Source organism: Sus scrofa, chromosome 16 (genome assembly GCF_054392235.1).
Source record: "Sus scrofa isolate SSC_HxYL_T2T_F1_AM1 chromosome 16, Sscrofa_HxYL_maternal_Yorkshire_Landrace_v2.0, whole genome shotgun sequence".
Classification (NCBI taxonomy): Eukaryota; Metazoa; Chordata; class Mammalia; order Artiodactyla; family Suidae; genus Sus; species Sus scrofa.
The window spans coordinates 60,345,719-60,369,650 of record NC_139398.1 but is presented as its reverse complement, the minus strand read 5'-3'; the positions used below and the strand labels follow the sequence as shown (position 1 = coordinate 60,369,650).

Sequence of the window (23,932 nt, the reverse complement as noted above, 5' to 3'; positions counted from 1 at the left end):
AAATGACACATATAATTCTATCTCCTTTTTTTTTTTTTTTTTTTTTTGTCTTTTTAGGGCTACACCTGCGGCATATGGAGGTTCCCAGGCTAGGGATTGAAACAGAGCTGTAGCTGCCAGCCTACATCACAGCCACAGCAATACCAGATCCGAGCCCCATCTGCGACCTACACCACAGCTCACGGCAACACCAGAACCTTAACCCACTGGGTGAGGCCAGGGATCGAACCCACATCTTCATGGATACTAGTCAGATTTGTTTCCACGGAGTCATGATGGGAACTCCTTAATTCTCTCTTAAAAAATATGATTTTGATGGATGTCCATGATGCCACAATGGCAGAACATTCCATCAGAATTACAGGTTTTCACCAATGACAATTATATCATTTCATTATCACTTTGAGTTGAAATTAGTCAGGCTGGTGGGTTAAGGTGGCATCAGAACAGAAGTGCCTAATATATCCTTTTCCAAATTTATGAATTTTTGAAACATTCAAGAAAATACATAACATCAGAAAAACTGACCATGACGATTTAAAGAGATGCCCATGTGCTGAAAGGTGGAGGGCCTCATCAGAGGGTGGAAAAACTGTACCAAAGGGAACTGAAATACACATTTTTTGGACACTCTGGAACATATGCTCCATCCCGGAAAGACAGGATGTACATGAACAACAGCTGATGCTTACAGAGCATTAGAATGTTTCAGCCACCCTTTCAATGCTTTACTTCCCCTAAGGCCAGGGGATTTTCACGTATCCTCTATACTAACATAGATTTATAGATGAGGAACATAAACCCTCTAGAAGGTAGGCTTAGAGATGAGGAAATCAGGGCACAACGAGTTGAGCATAATGTGGCGTCTCTATCTGAACTTGGACACACCAGTTCCTGAGCCCTGCCCTTCGCTATTTTTCTGGACTCAAGAAGGTTGGAACGGTTTTGATGCACTCTTTCAATGTCTGCCCCTATGTCTAGGATGCAACGACCAGAAAAAGAGGTCTTGGTCCTTCACTGAAGGGCCACTGACACCTCTGTGTGCATCCATCCCTACCCCTCCTCCAGCTCCTCACCTTCAGAACCCAGCAGAGACTGGGGCGGGGGGGGGGGGGGGGACCTGCCATCCTGCATTACAACCTAAGCTGAATGGTTTCTCAGGAAAAGCACCTGCAAGCAGAAGCAGAGAGAGAAAAAGAACCCAGCGGGGAGCCCTGCTGGCGCCTGATCTATCTCCCACCTTATTTGTACAAAGCAGAACGGCAGGTCCCATCACTTCTCCATCAGAGCAGAAGCTCTGAAAGGGAAAACTCACCACTGCCTCCTAGGACTGCATCCCCCAGCACATGAATGCCTGCTGGACCATGGACGCAGGGTGGGACTGTGCACCTGAACTTGACTTCCAGGCTCTAGTTATGAAAGGGTCAAACTGTCAGCACCCATGTGGGCAGTGAGGATCGCTGATGAGGCTCTACAACCCTCTGTTAGCTAATGCTGTGCCTGGACAGACCTTTCTCTCTGTAGAAGAAGGAAAAAACAAATAGAAAAAAAATGGAGCCTCTGAAAAGACTCTGCAGCACAAGAAATAATGAGCATTGTCTTGAGGCTTAGTGGAAAACGCTATCTCTACTTATGACTTTCTAGAGGGAACAAAATAAAATTATAGAAAATGACACTCAGTACAAAAGACGGCAGACATGGTCTCTGGGAGATGACAGAAAACAATAAAAATAAAGGGGGCTGAATTATGGGTAGAGACTGAAAAAGAAGCCAGTGGGATGAACAAGAGAATTCCAGGAAAGAAAAAGGCAAGAGCAGAATTTAAATTGGCAATAAAGGGCAGAACAAACCCTGCAGCATACTGACCGTGATGTACAAGGCAAATGTGAGGTGTTCTAGAACACATGGAAAAAAGATCAAAGAGAAAATGATGAGACCGAGGACAAGTATGAAAGCAAGTTCTATTATAAGAATTAGACATATTCTTTTTTTTTTTTTTTTTTTTTTTTTCATGGCTGCACCTGAGGCATATGGAAGTTCCAGGGCCAGGGATTTTATCCAAGCTGCAGCTGCAACCTACACCACAGCTGCAACCTACACCATAGCTGCAGCAACAATGGATGCTTTTACCCACTGCACCAAGCATGGAAGAACCCGTGCTTCCAACCTGAGCCACTGCAGTCGGATTCTTTCTTAACCCACTGTGCCACAGCAGAAAGTGTGCTTTTTTTTTTTTTTTGGTTTTAGAGCCACACCCAAGGCATATGAAAGTTTGCAGGCTAGAGGTCGAATCAGAGCTACAGCTGCCAGCCTATACCACAGCCACAGCAACGCCAGATCCAAGCTGCATCCTGCAGCACAGCTCATGGCAACACTGGATCCTTAACCCACTGGGCGAGACCAGGGATCAAACTCACATCCTCATGGATACTAGTCACATTCGTTTCTGCTGAGCCAGGATGGGAACTCCCCAGAAGTATACATATTCTTAGGGCTGATATTCGAATAATAGGAACAGAGACAAGGACAAGGATATATGGAAAAGTACTTTACACCTGAAAAAAGACCAAAATCTGCAGAGCAAAGGATTCAAAAGCATTTCAGGAAAAAAATGAAAAGTACTTCTATCTCGACATTTCTTTACAATATATTTTAACTTCAGATAGCATCAGAAGAGTAGCCAAGATTAGAAGTGAACAGATGACTGAGAAAATCAATCTGCCTGCAATTAACACCTTCATATAAATTCCCACAGAGAACAAGAAAGCCTGTTCTATACAGACTTCATGGTAAAGTCCAGTTTTATTTTTTTCCAATAAGGGACACCGGTTTCAAATAACACATGGGTTATTTGCTATAGTCATATCCTCCAGATTAAAGAAAAAGCATTTTTACATGCACAAGTTGAGATTTTAGATACATCGTCGAACAGAACCCAGAGGTATCAACTGGTATGGAAGAGGAGAAGAGGACATTTAAACTAGAAGGTAAATGACAAATGATCAAAGATGTGATGCAAGAAAGCTGCTTATAACTGATCTGAGAAAAAAGCCCCAAAAACCTCATCAGTAAGAGACGCCCAACCTGAGCTCTGCAATTACCACGTGAGCATCCCTTAAAGAAAGCACAGGGAAGATGCTGGGAAGTAGGACCTGAGCGAACCTCTAAGCACCATGTATAAGGAGGATGTCCCAGAAGGACTCAGGAGCCCTAATCATGTTGCATTTAAGCCTTCAAATTCTGATTCAGAAAAATTTTGGTTGCTTCACTTCCCTCTCACTGGGGTTTTTGCAGCCAAGCAAATCTGTAATGAAATCAATGCCTTTAAAAGACCAATGACTATTCAGATAGTTCCCTTTTATTTTCATTCTTAACTGAGAGCAAAATAATTGAATCCTTACAAGGATGTGATATCTTCATAGAAATATTTTAATTTTTTTTTAATATTTGCTTTTTTTTTCCTTTAGGGCCGCACCCACGGCATATGGAGGTTCCCAGGGTAGGGGTCAAATTGGAACTGCAGCTGCCAGCCTACGCCACGGCCACAACAACTCAGGATCCAAGCTGTGTCTGTGACCTACACCAGAGCTCACGGCAACGCCAGATCCTTAACCCACTGAGCGCAGCCAGGGATCAAACCCACAATCTCATGGTTCCTGGTTGGATTCATTTCTGCTGTGCCACGACAGGAACTCCATACAGAAATATTTTAAAATCATGTCTATTTAATTGTTACTACTTCCTAAGAAACGTACTATTATAACCTCACATTGATCCCTTGAAAGTCCAGAAATATCAATGGACTCGAACTTGTAAAACTAGGCTGAACTGCCAATGCTGCATTAGAAGAAAAACAGAAATACAGTGTTCAACGTTTTCATATAAAATAAAAAGGATTTGTCACAAATCTCACTCTATAGTTCTCTCACTTTCCCCTTATAGGTCAATTTCCTCTTCTATGTCCTTATACAATAGCATTTTCTCTTCCCTGGTACTTAGTATGGATTGCGATACATATTTATATGACTACTTGATTAACATCTGCCTCCTTACCTTGACTGAGAGCTCCACGGGAGACCATGTAGGGCCTGTGGATTTGTTTATTTCACTTACTACTATTGACCTCAGTATTTGACACAGTACCAGACCCCATAAGACAAGCAACATGCATTTTCTGAAGTGACTAGATTTGAGAGTATATGTTTTCACTCACTGTTCAGCCACGCCAGTTATTGCTCCCAAGAATTCCAAAGAACTTTAATACAACCAGCTCATCTTGGCTTTACACGTTAGCTATGCACATCATCTTTGCATGCAAATCATGTTTTTAAAATACATGACTTTTTCACTCTGGGTTGGTATTATATCATGGAGTATTGAACATTAAAGGAATCTTAGAGATACTGAAGCTGAAGTTTCTAAATGCTAAGTAATTTGTGCACAGCAGCACAATCTACTTAGCAATAAAACTGGGATTGGAATACATTTTCAACTCCTCACCTCCACCTTCCAAGCCCTCTGCCTATCACTTCTCAAGGCACTGGCTTTTGTTGTTGTTGTTAAGGCACCGGCTCTTAAGCAGAGCGCCTGGGTTACCAGATCTGAAGTAATTGATAGTTTGTAAATAAACATTTTACCACACCTCAATATTTAAAGGAAGTCTGTAATAAAGAAATTGTTTGCAATATAAATAATCACTGCAAATTTTCAGAGTTCTTATGCAGCTCAGTTTTCAAATCTAAGAGCTAATTGTAGTTTCTCAAAGCCACGACACCTCTTCTTCACTGTCATTACATCCTAAGCCGGTATTATGTGCCAGGCACTGCTCTATGGTTCTTTATCAAGGGACATTAGCCTATGGCCTCCTTAGTTCTAAGGGTATAACATAATTGCATTCCTTTTATCATTCAGTTGCAATTGGGAAAAAGCCACTTCTGAAAAGTTAAGAATTCTGAAAGACTAAAACTCTAGCTCTGTGATTACTTGATTCAAGGTCTTTGGTCTCCATTTTTCTCATTCAAAAGAGGTTTTTTTTGTCTTGTTGGTTCGGTTTTTTTCTTTTCCTTTTTTTTAAGTTGTAAGTTGGAGCTTGTTTATTTGTTTGTTTTTTAAGCAACTAATTTCATATTTTTGAGGCGTCTGCTTTCCAAGCATAGAAAATCCATTTGCTGGCTAAGAGAGTCCAACAACCGGCATTTCTAACTGATGATGGAATCATATTTCTAGACGCCCCAGAGTGAGTCAATTTGCCAAATTATTTCATTTATATTTATATGCTGGCATGTTATTCCAAAGGCTCCGAAGAGTCTCTGATCTATGTATAAAACAATAAAATGAAAATAAGACACAGTATAATCATATGCATAATGAATACATAATGTAACGCTTCTTTAAAAAGCAGACAACAATCTTGTCAGATGTTTTAAAATAACCCGAACCAACATTATTTGTAGAAAAGAAGGCTCTGATTGGACACTGGAGAAGGACTTATTAGGAAAAGGGGGAAGAAGAAAAGAGAAACAGAAATGGCTTTTTCCCAACAGATATTTACTTGGCTGTCCTAATGCTTCTTTAAAAGGAAAAGATATTTTTGAAACAATATAAAAGTAAAGTCATTCACACACATATACAATTACGTATGTGCAGGTAAATGCTTACACAATTTCAGCCATACAACCTATCCATTCCTAAGATCTAAAACTACTCTGGCCAACCTTAAAGCACAGGCGATAAGCCTTTACTAATAATCTCACTTCTCATTTCCTTTACCACTTGGTTGAATTTTTGTATTTACTAGCCCATTAGGAGGGAGATGGTCATCTATTTTTAAAAAATCATTTTTGCATATGCCAGAGACATAGGAAGCCAAGAAGAAAAATAGGTAGGACTTAGGAGTGTGGTGTACTGGTTGTGTACATAACAGGACAACGGAAATGTAACAGGCTAAAGCATATCTTGCAAACACTTTTTTTTTTTTTTTTTTTTGCTTTGTAGGGCCACACCTGTGGCATATGGAAATTCCCAGGCTAGGGGTCGAATCAGAGCTGCAGCTGCTGGCCTAGCCACAGCCATAGCATTGCCTGATCCAAACCATGTCTGAGACCTACACCACAGCTCACAGCAACACCGGATCCTTAACCCACTGAGTGAGGCCAGGGATCGAACCCATATCCTCATGGATACTAGTTGGGTTCATTACCACTGAGCCACAACAGAAAGTCCTGAAAACTCACATATTTCTAAGCTCCCTCGAAGATGGCCATCTTCTCTTTCTCCACACCTCCCTTCTTCCTCTACAGCAGTTCTGAATTCTTTTGCAGTATTTAGAACTAGTGACTCTTTTTCCAAAGCAGTAAGACAGCCAGGGATAGTCACTGTTCTCTATGAAATACAATCATGACTGGTTTGCTCACTAATATTTCAGTAATAAGAACTCACTTCTAACAGCACACCCCCATGTAGACAGTGCAGTTGCCACCAGTGATGGTAACGAGGGCCTGAAGCCCAGGGAACTTTCCTCCTGAATCATCCAAGGAAGACTCCCTGACATTGCTCTGACTTTGGGTTTCAAGTAGGTGGCAAGCGAGGTGCGTTCTCTTGTGTGAAAGCATCTGTCTTGGCCTGTGCTGCAATAAAACACTCATATTTGCCCCCAAAGTTCAATTAAAAACTCCCTTTGAAAATATGACTCTAACTGGGAGGAAAAAAGAGTAACAGCTTTCCGAGTGCATGTTTTCTATGAATAGTTTAAATATTGGCAACTCTCTCTTACCTAGAATATTTGATTAACCAGATCACCATTCTTCTCATCCATAGAGATATTTTCAACAATGTTTTGTGTACAAAGATTATTTCATTTGGGCTTTAGAACACTCTGTAAGGTTTGCTGTAAAAATAATGTTCCACATAGATCAGAGGGAATGAATTTAATGATTTTTGCAAACAGGATCAAAGGAAGGCTAGGACAAACTGAAATTGTTACCTCAAAGGTATTAGAGACCAAGAGTCAATCACGTGACGTATTACCATAAAAATCACTTTTCCTTCTGGACAATCATGGCTTTCTGGTCATGATTACCTGCATGCAAGTTGTAAACTGTCAGTGATAATTTGATTTGAGCACTGATTCCCCAAGGGTGTTCATATCTGCATGTACCGACTTGTTAAATTGAGTTGTGCTAATTGATGGGTTCACATGACAAGATACGCACAGCTGATCATGCTTGTTAAAATGCAGGCCATTCTCAATTATCCAGAACAAACGAGGTCCCTGGCATGTTTAACACACTCAAATTGCAGATGATCCCCAGAACTCCGGAGGTTCAATCTTCAGCCTCCTTCCAAAGATCTGTGAATACGTAACTAATCTGAGGCTCAAGGCAGCACCAAACATCAATATGGAAATTCTAATTTTAATGGGGAAAAATGCAACTATTTCCTATCCAGCATTATGTGGACAAAACACTCATGAATTTGACTTTTGAAATATTTTCCATGCAGGTGTTTGGCATTGTGCAAACACAATTAAGTTTTGTCTTGTTTGGTCTGTCTGCAAGGTAAAGACAGATGGGAAAAGCCAAGGGCCAAGAATTCCCAAATTGGAAAATCAGCCTGAGTGTCACAAAGCTGTGCATCTTCCCCAAAAATTAATAATCCTAGCAGATGGGACAGGCAGATTTTCTAAACCAAATTCTTTCACTGACATTTGCAAACCTGTTTGAAAAACCATTTTAAGCTAAACAGCGAATAGAACAAGTTTCCATCTGCATTTCGGAGATGAGACCATTTTGTAAAAATTCATGAATCTCGGGAAGGGATTCAGAGATCATTTAGTCCATCCTTTCCCAAACTGCGTTCTAGAGAAATCTAGATCCCTGGGGGAGAGTGGTGGTGGAAGTGACAGGCCAAAGAGGTGAAGAATATTTATGATTATACAAAATCAAATAATAAGTTCACTTACATGCAGGTACATACTTTATGGCTTCTCAAAAAGTAAGATCTAGTATGCCTCGGTGCCCAGACTTATTTCACCATGGAATTCTTTCCTGCTGACTGTCTATTAATGTTTTACAGAAGTATAGGAGTTCCCGTTGTGACTCAGTGGTAAACGAATCCAACTAGGAACCATGAGGTTTCGGTTTTGATCCCAGGCCTCACTCAGTGGGTTAAAGATCCGGGGTTGCCATGAGCTGTGGTGTAGGTCACAGGCGCGGCTCCAATCTGGCGTTGCTGTGGGTAGGCCGACGGCTACAGCTCTGATTCGACCCCTAGCCTGCGAACCTCCATGTACCACGACAGCGATCCAAGAAATGGCAAAAAAAAAAAAAAGAAAAAAAAGAAAGTATAGGCCGGCAGGACCAAGCTTCAGATACCCACGTCTAGCCCCTGTTTTGCAAGAAAAGGAAGGGCCTCACAGCCACCTTTTTAGGGGGCTCTGTGGGTGACAGTAATTTCAGGTGTGGCCCAGAGCTGCTGACTAGGTCAGGCTCTGAGGACTCTCTGGAGGGAGGGGAGCAGGTTGAGGTGGGGGGAGTCCTGGGAAGCAGCTCACAGCAGACCCCCCTTCCAGGCTCCCCATACAGGAACAGCTGCATCAGCGCTTTCCACAGTGTCCATTCTAGCCTGGGGCAGTGAACCAACTACCTCAGATTTATTGCCATAAGACTGCTCACTTTCACAATCTCTCCCAAGTGTCTTCAGAGTCTGCCAATGGAGAGTTTTCCAGCCCTCAAAGATGAAGACAATCTTGACATCAAGCCTTGACATCAGTTCTGCAGTTTTGTTCGCACAGGCTTTTCTTGGGGGGGGGGGGGGTGTGTGCAAAATATCAATTCGATCTTTTCAAAATTCAATTAAAGGGCTTAAAGTGCAGCTTCAAACTAGAGAATAATGAATTCAGTGTGGATTCCAAATTCCTTGACCACAAAGAGAACCCAGAGCCTTCCAGGCCAGGGACTGAACCCACACCTCAGCAGCGACAATACCAGATCTTTAACCTGCTGCGCCACCAGAGAACTCCTGCATGTATATTTTTGAAAAGAGCTTGACAAAGAGAATTTACAGAAGCATTCTCCTAAAAAAGTTCCCATTTCTCATTTGACACATCATTAGATACTGACTTGTTCTGTTAGTTACCTTATTTCCATACTCCATTGAAACAACTCCCAGGGACAGGCTTAACTTACACATCTTCTTACCAAGCCTACAGAGCTGGGGACTAGAACCCACATCTTGCTGCAGGAACTCTGACCACAAAAATATTTAATGACAGACTGGCTGATACGAGGGCACCTTCTATTGTGCTTTTTTTCTTCTGGCCGCCCTGCAGCATTCCCAAGCCAGGGATGGAACTCACTCACGTGCAGTTGCATAGGGCACCTTCTAAAAAGATACACCATATGAGGTGGAAAGATGATCTCCCTTCCAATGGATTAAATATGATAAGGTACCCCTCCCTCTCCCTCTCTTCATGCACAAAAGCATTAAAAAAGGAGCAATTCATCAAGCAGTTTTCCTGCCTGTTTCCCTGGTCCCTCACACGGGTCTAAACTTCCAGAGGAGAATTTTGAAGGCAGAACACCGCTCGAAATGGCTGAGGAACTAAAGAGTGTCGTCAGCCTGAGAGGCAGAATTTATTCTACCTTTAGTTTTGTTGCTCTCAAGCTATCTCGATACATCTGATTCATACCTTGTGGCATCTCCATGGACTGACATGTCAAGAAACAAAAAATCGTCTACATGGAGCAGCATCCTAGGGGCAAGGGCCACCAAAATGCAGGGCCCCCTCAGGGGAGCAGCTGTCCCTTCCCCAGACTCTCCATATCAGATGCAAACAGGGGATCTAGGAATGTGGTCCAAAATGCTCCACTGTGCCTCATCCAATGAAAAGCAGTCTAAGGGAGAAAGGGCCAGCCCAGGGCAGGTTTAGGGGACTTTCCAAATCAAGGCAGCCCTCAGGATGCTCCTATTTTATCTCCACCCTTCAGGCAATTAACTCCACAAGGCATTTTTTAGAGGCAATTCAGTCTGTGTCTTTAAAAATGAGCGATGTTGATGCTCTAACTGCGCAAAGGAGACACATCCCACAGAACGCCACCTTTCCCAGGCTGCAGTGCTCACTTTTCATCAGATAATTTTATTTTTAAATCATACGTAGGCTCTCATGTTGCATTTTCTGTAAACGTTCACCTCACCAGTCCCGACCATAGGCCCGTCTTTCAAAGGGGTTGGAACACTGGATGAAAACATTATTTTCGTCTTGGGTTTATGTTAATTTCTCCAGTCCCTGCGGTTCATTTTTAAGTGCGCTTCCCCAGGGGCACTTCTTTCTCACATTTCTCTAGGACCAAGGAAATCTGACTTCACATGCAATAGAAATTACCCTTAGACTGCAGCCAAGAAAACAAAAGGCGTAAGCCCTGGAGTATGATGTTTGGAGATACTTGATCGTTGCCTGGGTAGCGTTTAATTAGTCCTGGGTTGTGGCTAGGGTGGGGGTGCTGGTACCTGGGTAACCTTTGTCACTGTGACTAAATCTATGGTTGAACAATCAAAACAGAATACTTGTTAAGACCTCTATTCTCACCCCTGCCTTCTTCAAGAATTTAAATCAACCTCCCCCCATCCTTGTGTGTCTCTGTCTCTCTGACACACATACAGTTTTTAAATTAAGGAAACACTCTTTTATTAGTGGTTCTTAAAGCTGCAAATGACTTATTTCCCCAACTAAATTATAAGCAGTGGGGATCCCTAATTCCTCCATGAATTCCTTAACAATTCCTTGCTTACTTAATAAACACTCAAAAATATGACCTGTTTTAAAGAGAAGTCTACTCGCTTATAGCCTTATTCCTCATCTTCCACCATTATTCCCAGAATGATTCCATAGATGCTGAACAACAACAACAACAAAAAAGCCTACAGAGAAAACCCAAAAGCAGGAAGTAAAAAAATAAAGAGACTGGACTCGCTGATTGTTGTTGGTGTGCTTTAAAAACAACAAACACCCACCACCACAACAAATCTAGCAAAAACCATGGGCCCTCTTTGGTCTCTGGAAATAAAGACAAAAGCACTGACATGCAGCGTTAAGATGTTGTCCTCAGAGGGCGGTTTTAGCAGCTGTTCTGGGATGTGCTTAGCTGGATTTAATGGCGGGGGTATTGACAATCCCCAGAATGGCTACTGGGCCCGGGCAACCAATTTTCTGCTACCTTCTTTCTTGCCTATGCTCACCTACGTTGGGTGGTTCCACAGTGCCCATTAAGAACCGCTTGAGAGCCATTAGGGCCAGCAGGGTAAAACATCCTTTTTGGCTCTAAAAAAAAAAAAGAAGTGAGATGAATAGGTATTTCTAGGGTTGTCTGAATGAGCCATTATTAACAACCCTGGGGAACGCGGGTGCCTGCACATGGCAATGAACCACCATTTTATTCCTCTGGCCCCATCTGCACCAGATAGGGGGGAAAAAAAATCACATGAGCGGGGAGGATCTACGGATGTAAAGAATCACTACCTTTCAACGCTGAGCAAATAGTGAACTTCACAGGAATGAACGCCTTGTGTTGCACACACCACAAAAGTATGGACCTTCTTCTCAGAAACACTGGGCCTCCGACTGTTTCCAAGAGATGGGGGTGGGGGCAGGCAGTTTGTGAATGGGGGCACTGGGACGGGGAGCAAGGAGCAGGAGGGGCGGGGAAGGCTGAGGGCAGGGGGCGAGAGGAGAAAGGAGGGCAATTTGCATTAAAATGGGAGTCCCCTTCCCAGGCTGGCGGCATTGACCTCAATGGATGTTCAACAGAGGTCTGGTTACAGCAAAAAAAAATAAGGGTCTTTATTTGCCCTTTTCTTCCAAGGCCAGGATTCCTGCCCTAACTTCGAAGGATGATGCAATGAGAAAAGCTGAGCCCAATGGGCATGCGGGCAGGTGCCTATACCCATGTGTGTGCCCGCACGAGAGAGCAAACAGGAGGAGAAAATGTTTGCTTTCCCTTGGAAACCACAGGGTCCCAGAGGGTTAAGTCAGCCTCTCCAACTCCAGCGAAGGTATATGTGTGTGTTTTATTGTTTAAAGGTTGGGAGCAGGGCTGAAAACACATTCATTTCTCCCTGTCGTAGAGTGGCTGATGCATTCTAGGCTCATACAATTAAGCTATAATTCTGTACAATGACAGACTAAACATACAAGTCTAGACAGAGAAAGAAGGTGACTACAAACATTCTTAGACCTTTTCTAAGAGCATTTGAGTATTTTCCTATGATTCTACGGGCAAATGTTGTAAATCCTTGCCTCATTAATGTCAAAGGGAGGAGAGAATTCGCATGACTTAAATTCAAAGGGTTTGGTTTTAATTCCCCATCAAAAAGCAATCTGGAGGCAGGATATTTTTAGCAGTCACTCAGCTCAAATCTGTGGTTTCTTTACCTTTTAGAGAAAAGGCGTGGACTCTTCAGGGGAACCACCCATATTCACATTACAAAATCAATCACACTGTAAGAAGCTTTTTGGGAATGCCATCTAGGAGTTACATAACCAGTGGCAAAATGTCAATATGCCAAGGTCTCACTATTCATTCAGCTGACCAAGAAAATAAACCATGGGAAATCTCAACTTCTTAAAACTGGTAAAGTCTACAGTCACTTGTTTGGAGAGAACAGAAGAGTGAACCCAGTGGCAGAAGGGAGAGAAGATGTTTCCCACATCCACGGATTGATTACAGGTGAGAGAGCAGGCCAGCACCCTTGCTCACATCAGCATCCTTCCTTACCTAGGCAGCATCAGGACAATTTTGCTAATGGTCTTCAACCCTGCCCTAAGGTCCTGCAATGCCAGCACCTAATGCATCACCTCCATTTTGGTCTCACAGCCAAAAGATTCATTTTCTTTTTTTTTTTGCTTTTTATGGTCCCACTTGCAGCATATGGAAGTTCCCAGGCTAGGGGTCTAATTGGAGCTGTAGCTGCCAGCCTATGCTGTAGCCACAGTAATACAGGATCCGAGCCACATCTGCAACCTAAACCACAGCTCACATGGCAATGCAGGATCCTTAACCTGCATCCTCATGGATACTAGTCGGGTTGGTAACCCACTGAGCCACAACGGGAACTCCCCCAAAGGACCTTGCTAAACTCAGTCATGGAAAGTCCTAGCATATTGCTGCCCCGACACTATGGGCAACTATGTGCCTTCAGATAATGCTGAAGGCAATTTTATCTCTGAGAAACACCTTCAATATAAAATTGTTAATCTATACAAAAAGGAAGCCAGCCAATATCTAAAGCCACTATTTCTCCTAGATAATAATCATCACCAAACATACAAGTCAGATAAATTTTCAACAAGGGAGACAATGTTACACTAGCTTACGTTTATTGTTTTACCATGTGACAAGCACTGTTCCAAGATCTTCACACAAATTAATTCATTTGATCCTCATGAAAAATAGAGGGTGAAAGGGTCATCTCTATTTTACAAGCAATAAAAACTGAGACACAGAATGGTTAAGTAACTTGTCTGAGCTCCTATAGCAAATAATGTTTAGAGCTGGGGTCCAGAATCTGCTTTATGCTATGTTGCTGGTGAGGATCTGGGTTAACAAAAATGTTTAATTATTTTAATACGCAGAAGTAGCAAAATGATGAAAAAAAGAAGACAAATTAATATTCTGGTGTCCCTCGTCCAGGGAATGGTTTGTATTTGTTTGTTGCTTTGAAATGATGTGTGTCAAACACAGACAATCATGGGACACTTTCTATAACCCCTAGGATACCATCCTCTCTATTGCTACCTGACGTTAAGTTAGAGAAGGAAGCAAACAGAAATGGCAAGTGAAACATATTCCATCTGGCATGGAAAACCTAGCTCTACTCTCGTGGTAAGATTTATTAAAAAGATTTTCATCCAATATGATTAAGGTTCAAAAAAAAAAGCCTGTAATATAGAAACACAAAATATTAAAATAGTATTTGAATTTGTCCATCTAAGGAACTGCAAGACTATTGCTTTATTTCGAAACTCAACTATTGAACTTCCACTTGAGTAAAAGACTGGGGAGTATCCATGAAAGAGAACCTAACCTTTTCTCTCAAGAGCACTTGTCCGCTTGAGCCCAGCTTAGCTGTGGCGAGGAGTGGTGTTATATCAGGACCTATTAGCAGAGACCTGGCCTGGGCACATAGATGTCTGCTAAAGGGTCTTTAGGCAGTCAAGGCTGCAACAGGTTTGAGATAGTAAGATGGCCCTAGATGACTGACCATTCCAAGGATTAGAGTATGCCAGAGTCGGACAGGCCTTGGCAATCCCAGAGCTCACATTCTGGGGGACTAGAGAACCCACCCCTTCATTAATCATAGTATACGACCCCCATCTTTTGCAGAAAAAGCAACATATTCCAGCTTCCTGCTCAAAGCCCATTTGTTCACGATGACGACACCATTCTGAGGGGTCTTGGACGACCCCCTTCTGCAATCTTGCAGAATAGACCAATGAATCTCAAAACGCTATTGAAAAGCTAGTATAAGACACAAGCTAGTACGAGGGAACAAATCAGGTGGTGCTGCCTGCATGATCTATTAGCTGCATTAGAGGCCATCACCAGTCTTTTATAAGGCATTTCCGATTCTTAAAAAGGGGAACACAGGTATAACAGGAATGTAAAACAGGTGTAAGAGCAACCCTAGTTGCCTTATCTACAGTTGGCCTTCCACATCTTGTGTTCCACATCTGCAGACTCAACCAACCAAGGATTGAAAATACATATTGTTTTAATTCCAGAGAGTTCCAAAAAGCAAAACATGAATCTGCCACATGCTGGCAACTACTTACATAACTTTTACATATGATACATTGCATTAGGTATTACAAGTAATCTAGAGATGATTTAAAGTGTATGAGAGGATGCATATGTGCAAATGTCACGCCGTTTCATATAAGGGCCTTGAGCATTCATGGCATTTAGCATCCACAGGGGTCCTAGAAGCAATCTCTGCAGATTCTGATGCTATTATACTTGTGTCAGAGAGGACAATGAATATATTACTATAACTCTGCTGGCCTACACAAAACAAAAACTGTTTGGATGAGATGCAGGGGGCTAGAAGTTTCTGCTCGGCTGTATGTGACTGTTGAATGCCTGCTCGTCTCACAGGATAAGAGGAAGCAAAGTACAGACTGCGCTTTTTTGTTCATCACTGTGTGTTCACCATCCCACACCCCCTAGTGCCTGGCACACTGTAGGTGCTATTTGGGTATTCTTCAATTGGCTGAAGGAACAGTTTTGTTTTTTAGACAATTCAACCTTCCTCTTGTTCCTTGCCTCTAAGTTAACTCAGACTCTTGAAACTCTACATGCAAAGGTTCAGCTGACTCTATTGAGGGGCCTGAGGTACATAGCGTCTACAGAGTATCAGTGAGTGGAGAAGAGACCACCAGACTTGGATGCACTTGGAAACAGATCTCATATTGCTCCCTAAAACCCTATGGTTTGTTCAGGAAAAGCTAAAGGCTTCCTTGGGTCCAATCCAGCGATCGTCCTATGATCTCCGCTCATCCCAATTCTGCCTCTTTGTCCTCTAACGTGACATCTCTTCTCTCTAAAACACACCTACTTACCTGAACTGAATCTGATGTGTACTTAATCATCTGTTGTGGTCTTGGTTAGAAACCCCCACCCCACCCTGAACACTCCCCATACAGAGGCCTCCTGCCCATGGCTACCTTCTAGATGCTTGGTTCTCAGAGGGCAGAACCTCTTAGGCTGGGGAGGGAAGCTCATATATCTTCCTGGAGTTGACAAGAATGGGAGGGTGCTGTGTGTGCAGAGGCCAGTCTCTGGACACAGAGCCTAGCATAGCACTGCTATAACTAGGTAGGAAACCAATCCTAACTCTAGGTGACAGCAGGAAAAGGAGGAAGAATGGGGTATATTAGGCTAAAGGAGAGGTTGGGGGGAATCTGATCTTTCTGGTCCCCAAGAGTAATGCCAGGTCTTTCATGCAAAAATGGTTCACTTTCAGCAATCTTGCAGCCTTTCATTTTGCACAGCTGTCATTCTATAAAGTCAATCCAGTGTGAGCGAACACAATGGAAATCACAGAATTTGTTTACCAAAAAAAAAATTTTTAACAATCATAGTAAGAATGCCATAGCAACCCCCAGAGAAAGGAATAAAGGGTACGTATTTGTCTTTTTATGAACAGATTTTAAAAGTTATAGAAATGTACAAGACATAAAAATACAACACAACAACAAGAGAAACAACCATATACTATACCTTTATTTCAGCAGATCACACGCTGTCTGACAGTCTCCGGATCACTCTCTTTTTGTCTCAATGCCAAGTTACATAAGAGCTGATTTTCATATGGTTTTGTGGTAAGTTTAACTTTTAACGAGCCAGTTCTTGCTAAGTTTTCCTTAACACATTTACTCAATTTCATGCTTGAAAGCTACAATGTATTTCATAACTGAAACGTATGGGATTTTATTCGAATACCAAACTGAAAGGGAAGAATGGTCCCCATCTCACAGATCTATCGCCACAGCCAAGCGTGATGCATGAGGGCAGGACATTCTATAAGTGGTTTCAAGTCTTAGTGTGCACAAAGCTCAGAGAATGGGATGTAATCCGTCAAAAGGGCTGAACTCCATTTCTGATCTTATAACAATGCCAAAAAACTTGCAATCATGCAACAACATCTTGTAGGTAGAAAAGAGTATTCTCGATTTTACATAAAGCTTACATGATAGTCAAGAGAGAAAATGCAAAACATTTTCTCTCTTGATAGCTTTACCATGCATCGATCAATAGTAGAGCTTTGGAGAAATACATCCCAGGTTTAGAGTCTTTATGAGCCAGTAACTCTGCTCTGAATCCTCAAACGTGACTGAGTGGAAGATCTATGGGCCACTGAGCTCACATGAGGGAGAGTCTGTCTACACCCCTAAGCCTAGAGGCACAGGCTGAACACATTCTAGTGAAAGTGGCTTGTTAGCAGATGACAAATTTGTGTGTCCTTACCTTTAATTACTCTGTAGTATTCTTGTTCCTCTCTGAAAGAAAGGCTATTTCAATAGCAGTTTGGAATTTCAGACTCTTTTCCCCACACTAAGAAAAGTGGGTGGTGATGCAATGATGAAATGATGACGTGTATTTCATTGAGAGCGAAAATGCAGAAATGCACATATTTCACTTTCTTGGGAGGAAAGAGGAGTTACGGGATTCTGGGGGCATCCAATTTGTATTCAGAGCTTCGTTTGAGTAAAATTAACATTTAAATAATTTGCAATCCCTCAAGTTCAGAGTATAGTGAGATAAATATTAAAAAAAATAGTAATTTAAATTTACCTCCGAACTTAAAAACATCTAAGACTCTTCAAAACAGAAACCCACATAATGACAACTTAGTTGACTTTCTTAAAATGTGGCGTCTCGCTAACCTAACTGATCATAACACAAAGAATCCTTGAGCAAGAAGAGGAAGTCTCTTAGATGCCCCAGGCAACGCTTTCCCATGGCCTGTTTCTCCTTTTGAATTCTAGATTGACAAATAGTGAACCAAAGGCCTCACCTGGAACTTCAGGGGAGAATCTGGCAGAGTGTCTGGATACAAAAAGTTTCAGTTCTTGATCCAGGTTGCATTCAATCAGGTTTGTGTCCCATGATCGGATTCCTAAGGAAGCAAAGGAAGACAGACAACAGACCTCGGGTGAGTCATTTCAAAGTGGTTTGGAAGACATCACTGCAGCATTCCTCAGGCTTTCAGGAAGGATGTGGAATCTCCTTTTCTGAAGAGCTTGGTGACCAGCAGTGGATGCCCACAAACTGGGAGGGCTGGGGAGGCGTCTCCCCCAGGCCACAGGGAAGGATAACTAGCAGTGTGGACTGAACTCCTGACCCTCATAAAATGTAAATGCAGCCCTTTCGGAAGAGCAAAGGAAAACAGTTATTAGGAAAATGACAGGCTTTACTCCAGGGAGGGAGTAGAAAGGACAAGAAGGTAGTGAGTTCCATGAAGGTTAGGAGGCTACCAGACAATCGCTAGCTTTTCCACGGTCCACTTGTAGGTGGGAGAAAACAGAGCATGAAGGTGGGGAAGCAGAGATGCGGGGCTGGCATTCAGGACCAGGTCTCTCCTTTTAAAGGATGTTTTTGCAGCGAGTATGTGCATTTTGTGTGCATACCTGGTTACTTTTGTTTACCCCTCCCATTTCTGATCTTGATTTCTCAACCCGTGGATATCAATCAAAACTTGTGTAATCTGGAGTTCCTGTCGTGGCGCAGCGGAAACAAATCCGACTAGGAACCATGACGTTGCGCGCTTGATACCTGGCCTGGCTCCGTGGGTTTAGGATCTGGCGTTGCCATGAGCTGTGGTGTAGGTCACAGACGCAGCATGGATCCCTTGTTGCTGCGGCTGTGGTGTAGGCCGGCAGCTGTAGCTCCATTCGACCCCTAGCCTGGGAACCTCCATATGCTGCAAGTACAGCCCTAAAAAGAAAAAAAAAAAAAATTGTGTGATCTTTGCACAGAAGGCTAGATGTCCATCTTAAAAACATGGCCTGTCTGTCCTTTCACTTATTTTTACCTGACTAGCCTGGCAGACAGCTCTTTCATTCACCATTGTTAGTTGTCCTGAATTTTCTTATCCAAAGGCAAAGAAATGTGGCAACTTTTCAATACTGTATAAACTTCTACAGAGTTTAATACTTTATAAACTTCTACATGAACTGTCTCTTCTCCCAAAAGCTCAGGCTTCCAATCACAAGGCTGGAAGCTGGGGTGAGGGGAACCCGAGGCTAAGGAGTGTTGACGCCCTAACTTCCTAGTCTCTTCCTTCCGCCCCCTCTCCCACCCTTCCAAAGGGGACGGCTAGAGGGGAGGCCAGAGGACAATAGAGACCAGGGGTGCAAACTAGGCAAAACTGGGGAACCACAGAACTCTGGATGTCATGTTTGTTTTTTATGTGTTCTTATACCTTCCCAGAGAGACGCCTCATTGTAGAGGCCACAATGTAGGTAGAATCCTTGACTGAACCTCTGCATGGAGCATGCTCAATTGCCAGAAACAAACCTCTGCAACAGCAATTATTTATTGCATACCTACGAAGGGCAGGGACTTGAGAATGTCTAAGGTGAACTGTTGTTAAATAAACACTTGGTCACTTAATCATTTCTGCTGGTCATCAGTCCTGCATACAGACTTGGGAATATAAATGGCCGTGTATTATTTAACCACGCTTCTGAAATCTTTAAAGCCTATCTGCATTTACTTCCATTCATGTTGTCTTGTTCAGTTTTCCTGTCTTGCAAAGAACCAAGGTAGATACACACACACAAACAAGAAAGATTCTGGAAACTGGTTGACTACACAACTAAACTATCTTCAGATTATATACCAAACACCCTTTCAACTATGACAAATATTTTCTAACAGAGGCACACTCACTAACTTTCTCATACAATCCATGGAAAGAATTCAGGTGTGAAGGAGTTAACAATCTGAAAGAGAAGCTAAATTATAAGGGAGAATTTTATGGGTCTCCCTGGAAACATTAATAGCCTCAGTTTGCATTTGTGCTAATGGAGTATTTAAATTTTAACAAGAAAGGCATGTTGGGATTTTGTGGATCCTTTTCATGCAGAAATGATAAATGGTTCTTTTTGTTTCATGGAAAGCTTGACAGGTCGAGAGGTCTGAATTCATTAGAATATTTTACTTCCATGTATGTACACTACATACTCGTCTAGTGTGGAAAATCATTGAGCTCCTGCCTGAGCTGCTTAATTGGAAATTGCTGACTGGATTCTCTGTGCTCCAGGTCTGAGCTCCACTTTGTCTTCCCACTTGTCAAACTGGGTCAATAAGTTAATAATGAGACATGTGTATTGAAATTAAATGTGTACAATTTTTCTGCCTTTGTTATCAGTTATGTCCAAACTGCTACATGATTTGAATGACTTCATCTAGGGTAACAGGCAGACTTGTTCTTAGATTGTTGTTTGCCAATCTTCCCTTGGCTTCAATTAACTTGTCATGACACATGCAATTAAACATTTGCCTTTTATGTCAAACTCTTGGTTCTATGATTTGTAATTTAGTGATGGAAAATGCATGAAACAGTAGAAAACCCATTTCGTAAGTTTTAAGTTACATTAGCGAACTGCTGATAAAAATCATATTTCCCATTTGATACCCCCAAAGAAAAGAAAAATTTAGGGTTCCCTTTTCCAGGGAGCAATTTCCAGCCAAATTACGTCTTAACAATGCATAATCACTGCTACCACTTATAAAATAAAGGTTACAATGGATTTACTGGTTATTTTCGTTGGAAAGGAAAACTCTGGAACCAAGCCAATTTTAGAGAGAAAATACTGGGTAATTACTTGGTACCTTCTACTGGATAATGTTAGTGAAAGGAAACAGCACTTCTCAATGAAGTGAACTGGTCAGGCTGCACTGAGTTGGTTTATGTATCTCCGTTTGGGGCCTAAGAGGAAGCCAGCAGCAGGCCCTCTAAAGCTCAGAGGACAAAAAAATTCCTTCTTTGACCCTTCTCACATTCCCCCTCGCTGAGCTGGGGACTGGAAGGGATGGTGGGGTGCTGGTAAAGCGGTTCTGAGGAGGCTTTCAGAAGCAGGACGTCCTGGTCTCGGGTGGGGAGGAGAAAAAGCCACAGAAATTCCTGGCCCTTTTGCCGGCAGTGCCCTCAGGGGGCTCCAGGTCATGCTTTCCTCTGGGGCTTTGCTTCTCCAGCACTTACATGTCCACACCCTTACTGGCTAACCCAGGTGGGGGCAGAACGACTCCACGGGTTGGAAGAGATCAAGCTCCGTTTTTTAGACCAGGGGTCAGAGAGCACTGGCCACTCCTGGGTGGCTGGCCTAAGGCTAAGCATCTGGAGACCCAATCTGAGGCTCTCTTCCAGGACTAAGAGCGGGTACCATCACTGTCTGTAGCCTGATGACCAGAGGTTACAAAGTATCTGTCCTTCTCCCTTCTCCGATTCTAGGGGAAGCAGGGCACAAAGCCAGGGCCAAAGTGCACATAACATTTACAGATAAAAAAAGGAGAAGGAACTGCCCTTGTGGCCCAGGGGAAACAAATCAGACTAGTAACCACAAAGTTGGGGGTTCGATCCTTGGCCTGGCTCAGTGGGTTAAAGATCTGGCATTGCCGTGAGCTGTGGTGTAGGTCGCAGACGTGGCTCAGATTCTCTGTTGCTGTGGCTCTGGCGTAGGCCGGCAGCTGTAGCTCTGATCTGACCCCTAGCCTGGGACTCTCCACATGCCTGGAGTTCGGCCCTAAAAACCAAAAAAAAAAAAGAGAGAGAGAAAAGGGTGTGTTGTGTTCTCTCTCCGTGTGTGTGTGTGTGTGTGTGTGTGTGTGTGTGTGTGTGTGTGTGTGTGTGTGTGGTGTGTGAAGAGGGGGTCATCACAGACAAGTCAGGATGAACAGTGAGGAAGGGCCAGATCCCTTTACTTTATACAGGTGCGATCTCACCAAGCTTACTGATCTTACGCAACAAGCATTTTGCAGGATTATTTAATAAAAGCAACAATCTAAAAAAACCCCTCCCATTTAAAGGCTAAAATTTATATCCCAAAAGAAACAACAGATTGAAGAAAGCAGAACAAAATGACTATGCATTGTGTGTTAAAATGGTAGACTGGTTCGGGCCTCTGACAAATTGATTTTTTTCCACGAGCTTCTTCCATGAGTGGCTGCCTCTAAGAAACAGGCTTCTGAATATTTTTTGCCCAAGTCCCAAAATTATTAACCTATAGCCATAAAGATTCTTTTTGCAAAACTATACTAAAAAGTGATCTGAAGTCAGATTAGAATCATAAAGAAGACATGCTAAATTCAATAAGGTTCTCTTTCTTAGAGAAAAGTTTTCCTATTTTTTCCCTTCGATTCGCTTTTTCATTCCTTATGTTTTAAGCCAACAAATTTATGTTTATAATTTATGTTATGTGTAATGCAGACAGTGTCTTACATAGAATTCATCGTTTCAAAGCACTGATGAATAATTTAGGTCTTGATAGCATCTCACATTAAAGAAGTGATTTATAGTAATTTATTTATTAGCCTAAAAGTTAGAACTTATTTCAAAAGTAAGCCTTTAGAGAAGATTAACAGTGACTCATCAATTTAATGACCTTAAATTTGGAGACTGGCTTATATTTCAGCATGGATAATAGTATCCTTAGTAGATAATGCCAATTAAAAGCTGTGTAAGCAGAAATCCATCCGCCTTTTGATTATGAGGAGTACAGAAGAATATAATAAATAAGATTCCCCAACATTTCTTTTAATTCTCACTGTGTTGTTGTTTTCCTACTGGGATAAAATGGACACTGAAGCCCAAATCTTTGCCAGGTTCTTAATTCTCTTAACCATCTGAGACTGAAAGCATTCAATAAAATGACATCAGAAAGCAACAATTAGCTAAACTTACATCTAAAAAATCCAGGGCAGTAGATGTTACATACATCCAGCTTTTTTATGAACAAATCCTGCTGATTCCCAATGTTAACTAGAGGAAAGTTACATTCTTGAACAGTAATTGCAAACACCAAACTGACATTTAGTGTTCCCTACATGTTTTAGTTCCTTAAAAAAATAAAATAAAATAATAAAAATACCATGAAGCAATGAAAACTCTTCGCAAGGCTCTAGAATTAGTTTTGCAGGGCATGGACCTATGTGGTCTACGTCCTAAAATAAACAGGGGAGGTGGAGACTTGCCTGAAAATGGGGAATGACTATTAAATCCACATTGGGGACTAATTAGCAAGGGGACAAGGGAGGTGCCAAGGAGTGGTAGTTGGTAGAGTGACAATGGCTTGGCATGAAGTCCTGCATAACTAACTGAATAAGTCCGAGGAAAGACTATTGTTTCAAACTTGAGAAGAAACGACCAAACCCTGTATTATGCATTTTGAATCCAGCTGAAGGAACAAGTCATGCTCTCACTTCCTTGTGTAACTGACCAGAACCCTATGGGGCCTTCCCAGGACAGACCCCCTCCCCATATCGCCTGCTTTAGCCCCCTCCGAAAGACCTAGCTATTAGTATCTGATGTGTATTTCCTGAGTTGTTTTTCAGATGCTAAAACCACCACCAAATGGAGGAAATTAACCACCCTATGGATGATCGTTAGCACCTGGCCCCAGACTATCTGGTGACAAGGCATCGATAATGTTAACCCATATGACACTGCCTTGTTAATTCATCATCCATCAATCAGAGAATTGCACTGAGCTGATCACACATCCTGAGGCGTCCTCCCTCATCTGGCCTTTAAAAATGCTTTGCTAGAACCCTTTTGGGAGCTGGAGGGATGTGAGCAGGAGCCACCCCTTCTCCTCGTCCTGGTGCTTACAACAAAGCTGCACTTTCCTTCACCACAACCTGGTGTCAGTAGATTGGCTTTACTGCGCATGGGTGAGCAGACCACAAGTTTGGTTCCGTAACACTTGGCTTCAAGAAGCATTTACTAAGCATCCATGCTGGGCTGTTTCAGGCCTGTGGATTTACTGCATCACCACCGTCTTCCTCAAGATTTATTTTCTAGGCTTCCCAAAGAGCTTTAAGTCATCAAATGGCAAAAATCCAAGTCACCGGGGTCTGCAAACCCACAGAGCCTTGGTTAAGACGGGAGGCGAAAGAGAAAACCAGAGGAACAGATGATGAACTGCTTTCCCAGCCTGCAGGGCACAATCAGAGCTGAACCCCCTGGGGCATCTCCATCTTGCTTCACACAACAGGGTCCACAGGCACCAGCAACTACAGCCGTGGTATCGGAGTGACCTCTGGAGGAGGCCCAGCTGGGACCTGAAAGCTGAGGCAGCAGCCCGTGTCAGGCTCCAGGAAACAGCCAACCTGTCTTGCTGCTAAGTCATCTTAGACTGTCGGAAAAGCTAGGG

The 23,932-nt window shown here is 42.6% G+C and overlaps 1 protein-coding gene across 1 annotated transcript in view; it reads right to left on the bottom strand.

Annotated features, from left to right (window-relative positions):
* MAP1B (microtubule associated protein 1B) overlaps positions 1-23,932 on the bottom strand; it is a 94,038-nt gene that overhangs the window by 66,972 nt on the left and 3,134 nt on the right. The window contains exon 2 of the mRNA XM_003134032.6: positions 17,572-17,673. Coding sequence (XP_003134080.1) covers positions 17,572-17,673 — 102 coding nt within the window. The remainder of the gene's footprint in view (positions 1-17,571; positions 17,674-23,932) is intronic.